At 38.7% G+C, this 16,877-nt stretch overlaps 1 protein-coding gene across 3 annotated transcripts in view; it reads left to right on the top strand.

The window, feature by feature from the left end:
* The first annotated feature begins 1,237 nt into the window (after positions 1–1,237).
* The window catches only part of Ergic2 (ERGIC and golgi 2), a 33,612-nt gene continuing 17,972 nt past the window's right edge, over positions 1,238–16,877 (top strand). Inside the window, exons 1-6 of one of the 3 annotated variants that reach the window (XM_031383949.1) lie at positions 1,238–1,641; positions 7,404–7,546; positions 9,027–9,135; positions 11,409–11,455; positions 12,356–12,426; positions 14,512–14,552. In XM_031383949.1, coding sequence (XP_031239809.1) covers positions 7,441–7,546; positions 9,027–9,135; positions 11,409–11,455; positions 12,356–12,426; positions 14,512–14,552 — 374 coding nt within the window. In that variant the 5' untranslated portion in view covers positions 1,238–1,641; positions 7,404–7,440. Of the gene's footprint in view, positions 1,642–1,958; positions 2,149–7,403; positions 7,547–9,026; positions 9,136–11,408; positions 11,456–12,355; positions 12,427–14,511; positions 14,553–16,877 lie in introns of those variants that run through there. The other 2 variants (XM_031383951.1, XM_031383950.1) reach the window with 2 other exon arrangements.

Here is a 16,877-nt window from a genome sequence, read left to right as displayed (position 1 = left end):
TTTCTAAAAATAGCAGGGTCAGATTGTTTAGTTTTGCTATGTTGTGAAACCCAACTCTCAGGGGAATAGTTATTATCCTAAAGGAAACTTACTCTGGAGACAAAGGATCAGGTGTAACTAAATAAACAACAGCGGAGCCTCTATCGAGGCAAGAGCCTATACACTGTAGACCTGGGTATAGGGACAGGAAAGAGACAGGGAAGAGCTGCCGATAGATTCTAACTAACTTTGCATTTTAGACACATATCAACACATTATTATGGCCATTTCAAGATGAGGGGATAGAGATACAAAGAAATGCAATATGCTCAAAGTCACAGGGTATTAACAAGTTAGACTGGATATTTAATTTAGGTAATCTTGGCTTGAGGCTGTATTTAAATCCCTTTAACCGCGAACCTTAAGAAAGTCAAGTAGGGCTGGGCAGTGGTGGCGCACGCCTTTAATCCCAGCACTTGGGAGGCAGAGACAGGTGGATTTCTGAGTTCGAAGCCAGCCTGGTCTACAGAGTTAGTTCCAGGACAGCCAGGGCTACACAGAGAAACCCTGTCTCGAAAAACAAACAAACAAACAAACAAACAAAAAAAGTAGGAATTTGATTAATCGGTGTATTCTTGAAAGCCTGGAGATTAAATTGCCACCAGAGGGCATACATTTGTCCTTGTTTGGAAGGACAAGAGTCCCTTTTTCAGTAAAGGAGTATAAAGTGAAACACTGTGATTTGAATGGTCTGTGTACAGTTTAGTACTTACTGTAGTCAAGATTTCCCAGGTTGTTTCTCTTGACAGCTGTTAACTACTCTTTACCTCCCTCTTAAAACTTAAATCCTTACCTACTACCCAAGTAAATAATGGTATTTGTTAAGATTAGAGGGGGAAAAAGTGTTTAAAACAGTGCTTTCTGTGAAAACATTCGTCATAAATACTCTTTCCTTATAACTGTTTTTGCTTTCTTTTGGGTAAGACCGGTTTTTAAATGACAACGCGTGACTGTAAAATTTGGTAGCAAATGAGTGGAAAGGAAGCTGGAATGGGTTTCCTCTCCTTCCTCTCCAGCATTTCGGAGCCAACTTCTTTTCCAAAGCCCGTGTATTTCGTCCTGTGCTGTGAAGGGCCAAGAGCAAACACTGTCAGGCTTTCTTGCGTAGCTTTCATTTAGGGAAACCTTAAGCACACTGACCGAATAATTGAAACCGTCCCCCAAGCTCGACAACGGATGTTTAGGTGTTCTTGACCGAAATAAAAGAAGACGCAAAGCCAGAGACCGCTCAACCACTTGAGCCACAGAGTGGCTGAAGCCTTAAGGTGGCTAGTGATCACTTCTGGTCTGTAGAGTTGAGAGCCTTTCTATTTTGTTTGTCTGGTCGACAGACGGAAGGTAACTTTTCCCTTCCTGGAAAGGGACAGGCCTCGTGTTTTCATTTTGTTTCCACGAAGCCACGCCCCTTTCAGGTTGACCGCGCCGCTTGATTACATCACACACCGTCAACACAGGAAATATCGCGAGGTCTCCACTCGCAGTCCCCTCGGACATGGTCAGCGGTGAGGGCCTCTCTTGTTCTCGCGAGATCTTCGCGTGCGCCGGGCTCGGGCGACCCGGGCTTCTGTGAAACATGGCGGTCGGCTGGGACCGTACCACTGGGTAAGACCCGAAAATCCCATCGGGGCCGTTTCCTTCGGCAGTTCCGGGCGGACAGGGACGCGGGCGCGGCTGAGGGGCTCCCAGCCCTAGCGCTGGCCTGTGCTCGCCCTGGCTCTGCGGAGCAGCTGGCCGCGGAGCCGCTCCGCTGCCCGGGGGCGTTCCTGCCGAGTGCCGCCGGCGTCCGCGCCCCGGGTCCGGGGAGCTTCGGTGCTTGGCTCCGCACGGGCCGGCCGCGCCCTCCGTTGTCTCGTCCAAGCTGTCATAGACAGCAGCGACCCTGCTAGCACTGTGTTTACTCTCGCCGTCCTTTAAATTACAAGCCAGGCCTAGAGAGGAACCGGGGCGGGCGCAGACGCCGAGGCAGGTGGTGTGTGCCCCCCGTTTGCCAGCTGTTGACCCTTTCAGAAGATGTTGGCTCTATTCCTGCTACAGGACAGCCGTGGGTACCGTAGCTGGATCTCATAGATCTATGGGCAAACGTGTGCGATTCAGTGCCCTAGACTATAGGCAAGTAGCAGCTGTTTCGGTGTTTCGAGATAGGCTTTCGTTCGGAAGCAATTTAAGACAGTTCAAATAGGCATTCTTCGTTGGTCCAGACAGAATACCAACATGTACATACTTAAAGAAGCCAATGTGCTTCTTTTGCGGAGGGTCTATTTACCTACCTTTTTTATTAGTTACCTTAAGTTATTACTATTCCAGCTTGTAGAGGAAGATCCCGAGAAATAGAAATTCCATGCTTTTGTAGTGAGGGTCCTGGGGAGCAACTTTCTTTCTGATAGTAAACTTTACTGCGTTGCTGAGTATTGCACATTATTTCACTTCATGAGGTACACATTACAGAAACTAGGCAAATTAGAAGGTCTCTGAAAGGAAGTCACTGTAGTCTAGAACAAGAACGACAAAGATTTAGAAACAGCATTTGTTTTCACCAGGGTTTGTCATTTAAATAATAATTCATTTTAAAACAGAAGTTGGTTTTAGACTGTGTGCCACAAATTCTTTTTAATAGTTTTCCTAGATATTAATTTGGTGTTTTAATGGCAGAGAGAGCTTATCTTTTGACTTCTGTGCCCTAGTTTCCTTGCCAATAAAATGAGATTCATATGGTAATACTTATCTCAAAAAGCTAGAGAAGTGCTTCAGTAGATACTAAAGAAGGTATTTTAAAAAATAGTTTCTTTCTAACCCCTAAAATTGATTAAACATTTCAGTGGTTGTGTTTAACAGGAACTCTAAACACTTGTCCTCGATTTGGAAAACTGCTACACCTCTTAATTAGTAATGCAGAGTATTTTTTTCTCTGCTTCTCCATGTACGGTCTTCTTTATATCAGTAATGCCTCCTGACTTGCTAACGATTCTCTTGCTCCTGGAGAACATTATATTGTAAGGTGTTTCATGTGTTGTTGACCTTTCCTCTCTATTTTGTATCTCCTGTCTCAATCTCTTGCACTTTGATTGAGTAGCTACTATTGCCCTTCCTGCTTGTTGCTGGGGAGCACTGCCAGAGTCCAGTTGGAAAGATGCTTGTTGGTAGTTTCTCTCTTTTAACATTTATACAGTTAGCTTACACCATCTTCAGTTTGTGGAATTATTCACTCACTTTCTAACATCCTGATTAGAAATACATCTCAAATATCTTTTCTGAAAAGTACATTTATTAAACACCCCACTTCTATTTTGATTAATAACTGGCAGCCCATATGTCCTACCCTTTTAGATAACAATATGGAAGGAATTCTGAGAAGTGTAGGACTGTCAGATTTGTCATAGCAGCTAATAAGAAGTCCCTAGAAGAGTTTGCTGATTGTGTTTTTCAGATCACAAAACTTGTACAGCATATTACTTGCTGTCCCAGGGAACTTTTTTTTTTTATCACTAAGAAAGTTATGAGATTAGACCTGTTTTCTATAAACTGGCAAGCTTAAAATAGTGGAAATTTATTCTCTTCAGATATTAGAAGTCAAAGTTCAAAACCAAGGTGTAGGAAGGGTCCTCCTTTCTCAGAAGGTATGGGACAGGATGCTTCTTTGGTTTTCTGGCTTCTGAGCAACTCACGAAAACAGATCACTACACACTCTGTCTTTGCATAGCACTCTCCCCTATATATTGAGGCCTTCACATGGTCTTGAAAGGACATCCATCAGTCTTTAATTTGGGTTCATCCTAATCCACTATGATTTCAACTAAGTACGTTTTCAAAGGCCCAATCATTTCCAAATAAGGTTCATTTACAAATACCATGGCCTATGACTTCAGCATATCTCTTTGGAGACATAATTCAACCCATGATGCAGTGGTATACTAATCATTTACTATTATATTTTATAAATAGAAGGTGACTCAAAACATTTGTAATAGAAGATAAATTGTTGTTCTCTAATGTCTACATGAGTGCAATGGTACAGGTGCTCCCCTCCCCAATAAATTTCATTAAATAAGTTTCATTTCAAAATAAATTCTTTCCTTTTTTGTTTGCAGAATTAGTCAAACTTAATTGAGCAGGTGTGAAGTGCCCTCAGTTCTGTATCCTGTTCTCATCATTTCAGCATGAAGATGTTTCTTATCTATCTTAAGCAGTTGTTTAAGTATTGTCTTAGCTGCTATCACCATATCCTTGAGGTATTATTTTTGTTTAAATACACAGGACAGTTATGGGAGATAGCGAAGAAACCAGCTGTAGTACTAGAGATCACTGAAGTGTAAATACAGTGTCTACCAATAAACAGAAGCATCATACAGAGACTCCCAAGTCTGGATTTTATGGAACAATGTGGAAATGTATAAATGAGCAATGCCAGGAAAGCTGGGTTTGAAGATGGACATAGATAAAGTTATAGTGTTAATTTTACTAAATAAGGATATCCAAAACAAAACCCATGTTATCTACTATATCATTTCTTTTTCTTTTAATTTTATTTTTCTTTTATATGTATGGGTGTTTCGCCTGGGTGGTGCATGCGTACACACCACATATGTGCATGGTGCCTTTGGAGATATCAGATGATGGTGGAATGAGAAAAATAAGTACTGATGAGTACTGATTGGTCCAGGTACAGAAGCCATAGGAAAGCTATAGATGCATCTAAGTGTGCAGAGAAGTTGGGATGTGGACTTTGCAGCCAGACTGCTTGGGGCTAAATCTCTGTTCTATATAGTACCACTTGCGCCTTCTGGGAAAGATGTATGACTGTTCTTACTTATAAGAAGGAACAAAAGTGGCATCCACAGCATTGAAGAATAAGTTAATATGTAAAGTGCATTGAACTTTACTGGGCTTTAGAAGTCATCATAACTGTTAGGGGATGGTGGACTTCAAAGAGAAGAAGTAGGAAGAGAAATAGGACATGACTTTTTTTACCTTGAGAGTCTTAGGAATAAAGTATTGAATGGGAATTACAACATGAGGATTTCATAAAGAGCAGGTTACTTTTCTTTTTTAAGCAATTGGATAACTTGTTCATGTCATAACAGTGGCTTTATATAGTGGCAAGTGTTAGAGATGGAATGGCTTTCTTAGATGTAGTTGTGAGGTTGCTGGAGTGGGATAGGAGATGTCATAGAGTGACAGCCTGTTTCCTTCTAAAAGGACAGTCCCAGAAAAGAGTCATGGTGTGAGACTGGGTAGTAGCCAGATGGCCAGAACTGTCTTGTTCAAGGGAATGAAAATGTGTAGATTGTGTTTGTGTGTTTGTTTGGGGGTGTGTGTGTGTGAAACTTAACAGATACTTGCCATTTTTTCATAGTATAAATTAAAAGAAACTTTACTTATTAAGCTTATGAAAATAATACTTAACTTACTATAAAAAAATACTTTTCATTTTTTAAATATAGTTAGAATACAGCCATTGTTTAGAGCTGGTGATTCTATATTTAACAGTGTGAAATTCTTCCTTATGTATAGTGTTTTTAAGTGTTCATTTACCCAAATATGACACTATTTAGATTTGGGGTCTGTACTACTATATGTGTTTTCCTTCCTTCCCCCAATACTTACAGGCATTGACATTGCAAGGGTGAAGTTAGACATGATGCTTCCCTTGACTGACCTGTGGAGAAAATGGAATGGGCAGTCCATGGCTAGAAACAGTTCTAGACACATGAAGCACAGAAGCAGAGTAAATGGAGTCAGCCATTATGAAAGCTGGGGGAAAGGACAAGGACTAATTCTGGCAGAGGGGAAAGAATGAACACTGAAAGGTTTTTAGTGTTGCTGAAACTTAGACTGCAAGACATTTGATTTGATGGACTTGGTTTGTGAGGGATTCTGTTAGCCATGAGGATGGTCAAGGGAAAGTAGAAGAAGGCTGGTGTTGAGAATTTCAGTGTTGGACCACTAGGAAAGAAAAATATATAGTAAAAGGTAAGGTGGTAGTTTTCTGAGGGATTGGAGCGGAAATGATGATTCAGAGGAATCCAAAATATAGATGGAAAATGCAGGAGTTACTTGGAAAAATGAGCAGCATGTTTGCTTTCAAAAACCTGGGTTTTGAAGTGGTTTGGCTGAACTTTTGGTTGTGAGATTGAGGTGCTCACTGAGTTTTTGAGTCAAGGCAAGAGGCTGCTTCATGAGGAAAAAGATCTCTCTCTCTCTCTCTCTCTCTCTCTCTCACACACACACACACACACACACACACACACACACACACACACGGTCAGGGGGAGAATTTGAATATAAATACATTCTAAATAAGCCTATAGTATGAAGTGTTTCTCTTGAACTCAGTACCTCCAAAGATAACAGCCTCGAGAGCCAGTTTGTCCAGACATGAGAGGGGAATACAATTTAGAGTTAAACTCATTGAGCGGAGACTGCAAATTCCTTTAAGTTGTGAGCTAGATGTGCTGTCAGAAATCTGTTGATAAGAGTTCCACTCAGTTTAGGGGACAGCAGTGCTTTTCATTAAAGACACATGAACATTTTAGTGGTTAATGAGAGACCTACGGTGATGACTCAACCTGGTACTTGCTGCACAAGCTTGAAGACTGGACATGTTAAAAGCTCTGTGTGGTGACATGTACCTAACATAATCCTAACAGTGGGGAAACAGTTAAGAGGATGCATGGGGCTTGTTGGGTATCCAGGCTCCAGCTGTATGAATCGATCAGGTTCAGGTTCGTAGGAGACCTTGTCTCAAAACATAAGATGGAAAGATTGAAGAGAATGCTTAGCATTGATCTCTGCCCTCCACATGCAGGTGTACACATGTACATGCATGAGCAAATGCCCCTGTATACATCATACACATATAAAAACATCTTGTCATATACAGTGAATAGAGATTGGATGATTGAAAGGTCGGTCTTAGGTTTCTGCTTAGGTTTTTAAATGATCTAAAGATGATTTTAAAGTGTGCAAGAAAATGTGCTGGATTGTTGGCAAGTATGCCATCTTAGGAGATGTCTAGAGTGCTATGTATTTTCTTAGTATCTGTGCAGACAACTCTCTGTGGATGCCGAGAGACACCTGGGTTGCTAATGTTAGAATAAGTGTCTGAGAACTCACCACAGCTTGTTTCGCCTTATAACTTTCCCCACATGTATGTAAATTACACATATATATATACACATACACACATACATAATATATATCTCAACTTAATTTTAACTCTTTAAATAAAAGTGTGACAGTTTCCCACTTTAATGTGTGTTCGCATATTGCCTCATTAATTTTGTAAGAGTGGGGATAGAGAGAAGAGTAAAATGTGCAATGCTCATTTCTGAGAAAATTGGTCATACATTTATCTGTTTGTTTCCTAGCATGACTATATGAAGGAAAAGGAAGGTTTTTCTGAAGATGAGGCGACTGAATCGGAGAAAAACCTTAAGTTTGGTGAAAGAGTTAGATGCCTTTCCCAAGGTTCCTGACAGCTATGTGGAGACGTCAGCCAGTGGGGGAACAGGTGAGCTCAGTTCACTCTGACTTACTGATCACAAACATGTGGGCACTGGCACACATGAAGAGGAAGGACTCACTGCTGGATCTTACTGTGGCTTTGTAACTGCTCATCTTGTGCCAGTTTGCTCACTTTTATTATCTGTATTAACACTCTGTAGCATCTGGCAGTGCCCCTATGCCTTCAGCAGTGTTTATTAAAGCATTAGTGATCAAAGTAGTGCAGATCATGCTTTGGTGCCGTGCCAGTTGTGCATTATTCTGGTTACAAAATTCTTACATATAGGTGAATTTGAAACTGGAGGAGTTAGGGAAGGCTGCTGACACAGCCTTTCCTACTCTAGGTTGGATGATGGTAAATATTTGCTGTAAGGCAGTCTTTTGAGTCTCACAGGACCCAGAGTGGAGTGAGAGCTAGTTAAGTTCTATCTGCTATAGTTGTACAAAATGAGGTGATTTGTATTTATGTTGCTAGAGTTGATGTATTAATTACATAAGTTTTTATGGTAAAATATTTAGAGTAACACTTGGTACAAATAAGAGTATTTGTTAAATAAAATAAGTGATGAAATATATAAGAAAAATTTATGCCTATAGTATAAATACTTTCTGTTCTTTAAGGTAATATTTCATGTCATTGAAACTTCATTGGATAAAAAAATATGTAATAAAGGTTGCATATAGCTCAGTTGGTGGTGCTTGCCTACTATATGTGGAGTCTAGACTATGAATGCCAGCACCACATAAACTGGCCATGTTATGGTAGCACATGACTGTAATCCCAGCACTTGGATGTGGAGGTAGAAAGATCTCAAGTTCAAGATCAGTCTTGATTATATAGCCAGTTATAGACTAGCCTGATTGAGACTTTGACTCAAAGTAAACAAACAAACAAAAAACAAAGTGCAATAAAATGACTTGCTAGTTCTAATTCCTTTGATTGACTCTTGTTAGTGAAAGAATTAGTGTTGCACAGCCTGACTCTAATATTGCAGTATATATTTAGTGAATCTTTTTGACTAGTTTTCACTTAATTTGCAGTAGTAATATATTTAGGATATTGCAAAATAGATGAAAGTATTTTAATGGCTTAGAGAGCTTATTGGATGCAAGTTGTGTTATAAGCACATATGTATTCCTTAGTAATGAGGGAGCCATTTGTAAGTTGGTGCTGTCAGTATGCTTATTTTTATTATTCTGTGACTGCTATGAAGAAATACAAACCTTATGCTGTGTAAAATTGTGACAGATCTGTCTAGTGAAAAACAGCTGAGCTGAGGACAAGCAGTTTTTTCAGTGTGTAGATGTTTATTCTCCTTAGGTTTCATTTCTGAGCTGTTTTAAAACATCTATAACATTTAAGTTAACTCATTTATACTGTTTATTTAAATAACATTTATGTTGGACACTTAAGATAGTCCTGCTTAAGATAGCTATTTACTTTTTTATTGTTTTAATTCTCTTTTTTTTGTTGTTGGATTTCTCAGTTTCTCTAATAGCATTTACTACTATGGCTTTATTAACAATAATGGAATTCTCAGTATATCAAGATACATGGATGAAGTACGAATATGAAGTAGACAAGGATTTTTCTAGGTAACAAACTTTTTCTTCTTGATACCTTTAGATTCACAGTTTCTCAAACAACATCTTTTAAAAATGTCCATTTTTTTTGTTTTGGGTTTATCTTAGTTTTGAAGAAATAATACTGAAAATCTCATTAGTTGCTTGCATAAACTGAAACATTTTAGAATAATTTAAATACTGGTTAAATTCTAGAACAAGTTCGGTATGCACTTGTTTAAACAAAAGAAAAGATAAACACACACACACACACATACACACACACACACACACACACAAAAGAAAACAAAACACCCTTGAAGCACACCTTTCCCTAGCTGGGGATATGGCAGCAATTATGTCTAAGCAGAGTTGAATTTTGATATAGATTACTTTAGACCTTTGAAGACAAAGTACTAGGATTGTGACAAAAGTAGCTTGACACTCACTCAGTTGGTTTAGTCAGATGTTTCTGATGTTCTCAGATAATAGGCAGAGATGGGTTCACTCTTCCTTCATATCCCAGCTCTGCTAATGTCTACATGATTCTGAGCATGTTGCTGAGTCTGTGTTATGTGTGCTTTGACTTTCTGTTCTGTAGAATAGAAATAGTAAATATAGAACTTTTCTCATGGACATGTTGACCCAGATAACTCACAGCTAACTCTTGTTGGATCTTGGTCTGTTCACCTGTACCATTGCTCATCTGTTGCTCAAAGTATCGGGTATCTTTTCAAGGACCTTATTGCTGGTCCTCCATTGTGGTTAAGGAATGTCCATGCTGATTGAAGCATGGTAGACCAGGAGCCTGGCTTCTTGGCCCTCACCACTCGTTCTTTCAGCTCTCCCTGAGCTGTACATGGACTGACATTAAGTGGTTTGAGTTCCAGACAATTTGAAGACTGTGATTAAAAATTTTAATTCCTACTGTTATCAGTTGAAAATAAATCATTAAAAGCAAAACGTTTTTATGGGAAGCACAGAATTGAGTATTTTCACACTATTCTGTTAATAATGAGCATTAGTGATTTTTCTGTTGCTATGATAAAATACTTTGGCCAAAAATAACTATAGTAGAGTTTGTTTTGACTTATGGTTCCTAAGGGCTAGAGTCCATGTATTGGAGAAGGCATGGCATGGCAGCAGGAGCTAGCTAGTAAGTCATACTTCCATTCACACTTAAAAAACTAAAGCAAGTCACAACAGTTTTAGACAATTTAAACATTAGATACACCAGTCCTTTAAGGAAGTGGGTGTAGGCTATATAAAGTCCTTATAGCCCTCCCCCATTAATGTACTTCTTCCAGTAAGACTACACCTATGAGGTTCTAAAACCTCCCTAAACACTATACAAGCCTACTGTGGACAGTTCTCATTCAAACCACCACATAATGAATTTTGTATTTGGAAGTTAATTTTATATGAGCATAGTTATTTGGATCTTATTTAAAGGCCATGTAAAGCCAGCTTTGGTAGTATACATCTTTAATCCCAGCACCCAGGAAGCAGTAACAGATGAATTTCTGTGAGTCCCAGATCAGCCTGACCTACATAGGGAGTTCCATGTCAGCCAGTGCTGCACAGTGAGAGCCTGTCTCAGGATGAAAGACTAAATCCTTAAGTATCAGATGCTTTCCTGGTAGTTTGCTCTCATTCAGGCTCAGTTTCTAAGGCTGGCTCTTTTTCTGTTGGCTGAGTCTCTATCAGGCCATGTATGCCTCACGGAGCACTGATGCTTGAACATCTGGAGCATCTACTGTATAAGTCCATTCCACATTAAAGAAACAGCATTGAAGGATACCAACCTAGTGTATGATGATTGGTTTTATGACGGAAGGAAAAAACTTGGAGAAGGAAAAAACTTGGAATTGCTGCTTCTTGATTCAGGTTTCATGTCCTTAAAGGACTGTTGTATCTGTTGTTTAGTCTGAGACTGTTGAAACATCCCTTAGTTTCTAAGGATTATTGACTGTGGAGTTGCTGTTAACAAAGGGACTGTTTTTGGAGAAGCAGAAATGTTTTTGAATAGTCACTAAGTAGAACTTTTGAAGGGCCAGACAGATGGCTTAGCCATTAAGACTTGATATTCTTGCAGAGGATTAGAGTTCAGTTTCTCATACCCATGACAGGCTGTTCACACAAAAGAGAATTTTTTAAATGCTCTTGTTCTGATTTTAAGGATTGTAAGTGAAGTTCTAGCTGTTGTGTTTTACTGTCTGAAATCTACAGTTTCATAGGTGAGTTGATTTATATTTCTTGTGTCTGGCTGATTGACAGGTACTGACAACTGCCCTTTTCTCTTTCAGCAAGTTGCGAATCAACATAGATATTACTGTTGCTATGAAGTGTCACTGTGAGTACACCTTCACCATTCGTTTATCACCTCAGTGCCTCTTGTCTGCACATGAAGAGATTTAACTTGACCGTGACTACAGTCACAGTGCTTTAAGCAGTCTCTGGTGTAGAGAGTGTCAAGCTTCCTACCCACACTCCACATTTCCCTGTTTCACCTGATCCCTCTACATCTACCCTGCAGTTAAAGTGCAGGTGCAAGGCTTCTCTAAAGTGAAGGGTGGTAAGGTGCCACCCCAGCCCTGCTCGACTGTACTGATTAAGGTGGAAAGGTACCAGTGTCTGATAGATTAGACTTGGATCAGCAATGATGTGTGCATGGAGGTTGTCTTCTTGGGAAGTGGAAACCAGGTAACAGCTGAATAGGAACTAGTTTTTTACCTTGCCAAAGGGATCATTTGGGGGAGATTCCATCACAAAACAACAAAATCTCTTCACTTTTTAGTTTTTCTTATGTTAGTGGTTTTAAGAAAAAAAGATATACATTATAACTAAATTTTGAGTAGCACTGATCCCAAATGTATGCCGTATTTGAATATTTAAATATCATTGAAATGTTTGATTTTCAAAGTAAAATTTCCCTTTTTAAAGTCTCAGATTTGCCTTACAATTTCTTTGAATAATTCTTGTGATTAATAGTGTGTTTAGCATCTTTAGTACTTAGAGGCTATTTAATGTGGGAAAGCCTGTCAGCCAGTATGCTACTTTTCAGAACACAAAGTAGAATAAAATTTTTTTTAAATTTTGGAATACTGTCTACAGTGCTTCATAATGCTACTGCTTTAACTTTTGAACAAATGAAAGTCTCATTGCATATTTTGAGTTTTCTTTTCATCATCTCTGTTTTATAGCAGATAGTTTTGATTTGAGTGCAAAATGTAAAAATTTTGTTTTAATGCAGATGTTGGAGCAGATGTACTGGATTTAGCAGAGACCATGGTTGCTTCTGCAGATGGTCTGGCTTATGAACCAGTAAGTTTGATTTATGTGATTTTTAAATGTTTGCCGAAAAGACTTTAGACATTTGCTCTTAGTATTGTCTGATTTTTTTTTTTTTCTCATTTCAAAAATTATCCAAACTAGAAATTTGTAATGGAGAAAAGTTCTACCTAATATCAAAAGCTTGAGATCAGCACAGTTGATGTTTTGGATCCTCTGGTATCTGTTACATTTCAAGTCACTGCTTCTATGAGGCCCCTTCCTCCTTTGTGTTTGCCATAAGAATGTAAGAGTATGCTGTGCACTTTGTCTGGGGACTTAATGACCTATGCTATTTTGTCCAAGCCTCAATCCGTAAACAACATCTGAGCTGTAGTTTTCTCATCACAGTCTTACGGAAGCACATTGCATTTACCTTTTCTAATGTTGATACAAAGCACAAGCTGTCCATAATGTAGCACATGGCACATTACAGGGTAGATGCCCTTGCAGTGGTACCTGACCAGAACTAGCCCTAAAACAGCTTCAAAATAAGCATGTGGCCCACTGGCACCATGGCATGTAGCATACATGCCCATCTTTAAATTTGTTTCCTTATCATTAAGCAAGTTTGAAGATTGATGGATGACTAAAGATGGAGGAAAAGCCGAATTCATTGACTGGGTTGAGGCAAAAACTTATGGACTAGTCTTGATTGCTGAATTAACTTTAGTTTACAGCACAAACATATGTGTTTGTCTTTGATAAGTCCTTGCTTTCATTGCTTTTGAGTCTCGGTGACAAAATAGCTGTCAGAGACAGCCTGAGGGTGAGCTTTTCTCTTGGCTCATAGGTTCAGAAGGTTCAGGCTATGGTTCCTTGGGAAGAACATCATGGATACTGGAATGTGTGGCAGAGAAACTCCTATCCCATAGTGGGCAGGTGACTAAGAGACAGGAAGAGGCCAGGACAAGACACATGAAGTTAACATCCCAAATCCCTGCCAGCCCAGTACCATTAGCTGGGATCCTGGGTTTTAACCTTAGGAACCTGAGGGGAACAGTTCATATTCAGACCAGAAAGCACTTGTAAGGTAGAAATTTTGACAGAAAAATAAATAATTTATTATTGTTACTCTAATCCCCTCTTCTGATCTCTCTGCAAAGTTTATTTTATAGTGATTTACATGGAGTTATGTTACTTATAAAATCAGAGATTGTTACAACAAATTAGAATGTGATCTACAGATTCAGATCCAGACAATTAACAGTAGACATTGAGAAATTTTATACTGTTTGCAGAATATTCAGTTCTAGTGCTTTTTCATAGCCTAGATGTATGTGCACTCATTTACATACACATGTAGAAACCTAAGGTCAGCCTCTGGTGTAGTTAGGAAAGGTGCCATCCACCACATTTGTTTTTTAATATAAAAATCTCTTTCACTGTCCTGTAACTTAACCATTAGGCTAGGTTGGCCACTGAGTCTCAGGGACACACCCACCTGTGTCTCTGCTTTAGTGCTGCATTTACAAGCATGTGCTATGTGGTTGGATCAGAGTCCGTTCTTCATGCTTGCAAGGCAAGTACTTTATCAGCTGAGCATTCTCCCTGTGACCTTTACTCTCTACTATTCATAATTTTGTGAGTTTTGTTTTTCATTTTATGGGGCAAGTTTTGAGGTTTTTTTTTCAGCAAAGGCATGTGGGTTTGTTTTGTGACCTTTTCCTATCAGGAAGAAAGGTTGTGGGTACTTGAGTCCCACTTCTTTTGTTTGTCTTATCTGTCATCTGTCTACCCAACCCTGTGTGGTCCTTTCAGTTTTAATTTGGTTTCAGTTTCAAAAATGTTGGGTTTGAGTGATTTTAATTCCTGAAATACCAGTTTTTAAGCTTCTGATTGATTGCCAGCTTACATTTGTTCCTATAAATGCCAGTGACTATTCACAGGAAAATAGTTAATCATTAGTGAAGTTTCTTTGTGGTACCTTTGAATAAAGCATTACATGAGATTAAATCATGAATACTTGTCAGTGGTACTATAAGCGTATGGTTTTTGATCATAGGAAACCATTTACACTTGTGATACATGAAAGCCAGGAGACCCGTGTGGCTGTGATGGTGTTCTCTTCTGTTACAGGCACTGTTTGACCTTTCACCACAGCAGAGAGAGTGGCAGAGGTAAAGTGTGAACAGTCCTCACCGTAGAAATCTACACCACCTTTGTCGACCGGAAGCTATGCATGTTAAATGTTCTCGTATATAAATAATCCCTATGACTTCAAAAACTATCAGCTCTTAGGAAAGTCATATATAATCATTCCTGTAATATATTTTGAATCATAAATAAACTTTAGGGTTTTTTATTTTAATTGACTTTTTAAAATCTTCTAACTATGAAAATGTATACGAACATTGTTTAGAATTTGATGTGATGATGCACACATATAATCACAGCATTTGGGGACTAAAGCTAGAAGATCATAACTTCACCTCCTTCCTGGGCTAAATTGTAAGTTCCAGGACATGCATTAAATATGGAAACTGTCTCAGAATAGAAAGTTAACTTTGACCTGGACAGCATAAAGGAAAAACTTTCTCCCTCTGGGAACCAGTGAGCAGTGAGTACAACAGGGGACTTCCTAGGAGCTTTATGTTTCTGTGTGAACCCTTTGTTTCCAGTAACTTCCTTGGTATTGTGGGGAGTATACATAGGTCTGTCCTTGCATTTGTAAGAAACTGCCTCTGCGTTAAGTGCTTTTCTCCTTTTTGTTCCCAAAGATGGCTTTTGTTTAAGGTTATCTAATTTCAAATTATTAACAAAAATTTACTTACATAGGGTTTTTTTTTTCCCTTCAGACATTTTGTTTTCTAATCCCTAGTATACTTGGAGTCTTTTACTTTTAATTACCAGTTTTACTGGTTGGAAGAATCTTAATTTCCAAATTGAATATGGTTGAACAAACACAGTGAATAATTAGGGCTTTCTGGGTTTCTAGCACTCTTACTAGAAAGCTCTATCTAGAGATGAAGTATATTTTATTCAGAAATAGTAAGGTAAGATTCGGGTGTATGGTATATACTTGTAATCCTAGTAATTACAAGAGGCTGGGCAGAAGGATCAATAGTTCAGAGCCAGCCTGTACTACAAAACTCTGTCTCAAAAAGGTAAAACAAAAACCCGGAAATACTAACATGAACTACTCCTTTTTAACATTTTAAGATTTTTATTTATATGTGTATACTATGTTGTGAACTTCCTGATGTGGGTGCTGGAACTGAACCCCAGTATTGAAGAGTAGTAATGAGTGAGAACAGAAAAAGAGCGAGGGCTTTTCCACCATGCTTTGGGCTTTCTGCATACCTTCATGCAGCGTTTACACTTGGCTATTGGTTGGTGTGTTCAAAGCAGACGTCTGACAGTTTCCTCAAACTCTGACCATTGCCATCCATTAAATTGAACTTGAACTACAAGATTTATAAAACATGGGAGCTTTCAGGTTCTGTTGGTCTGCGCTCCAAATATTTTGTCTTTAGATGTATAAATCTGAGGATGAGATGCTTCTTACTCTGCTTCTAAATGGGTGCCTAAGTGTGGAGATCTGCACGGCCCTGCCCTTTCCTGACAATGTGAATGAATATTAGAATGTTCTTTACCTGTAGAATTGGCTCTCAGGTGGTAAATTTCATTAAATAATTAGGATCTCAATCTCTTTCAAACCTTGGACACAAAACTTTTTGGGATGTCTGCTTTTTCCTTCTAGATTTAAAGTTTATTTCAAACTAAATTTATTGTATAAATTTGATTTATAATTTAACAAAACAGGCCTGTTACCCTAGTATTCTAGATGGATAGTGCATAAATATTTTCTCTCATTTCTATGTCTATACAGTACTTTTATCATTGTGATGACATATGGTGTATTGTGAAATTAGTATTTGTGTTTTTTAAGATCATATATTGTGTGTAAGTTTTTCTTTTTCTACTTTCAAGTTTAATATTTTTTAGAGTAGTTTTTAAGTTCACAGCAAAGGTCAGTTGGGTACTAGAGTTTCCATGCCTCATTTATTGTAAGCCGCCTTTCCGTCCAGCAGAAATAAGGAGGCAAACACCAAGCCCTTCTCCATGCAGTTTTATTAGGATCCTTGTAATCTTGCTTGTTACATCTTACTTATTTCTACTTACATTTTATTAGTTACATCTTGTTACTATTTCTACTTACTCCTATTCCCATTCTTAGTTCTATTCCTACATCTTACTTCTATCCTTACTCCTATCTATCTTACTCTTCTATATCCCATACTTACTCTTCTATCCCATCACCAGCCCTAATTCTACATACTTACTCCTATCTCTACATACTTACTCTCTCCAGTCTCTCTCCAGCCCCCAGCCCTTGTGGGTTAAATACTTTCCCTGGTCCCAATCAGCGGGAATTCATGCCAGCTTGCATCACAAACGAGAGGCACTCAGCTTCTCCAACTAAGGGCTTGATTATCAATGCT

The sequence above is a fragment of the Mastomys coucha genome, unplaced genomic scaffold (assembly GCF_008632895.1).
Source record: "Mastomys coucha isolate ucsf_1 unplaced genomic scaffold, UCSF_Mcou_1 pScaffold20, whole genome shotgun sequence".
NCBI lineage: Eukaryota > Metazoa > Chordata > Mammalia > Rodentia > Muridae > Mastomys > Mastomys coucha.
This window is presented reverse-complemented; position numbering and strand designations above follow the sequence as displayed.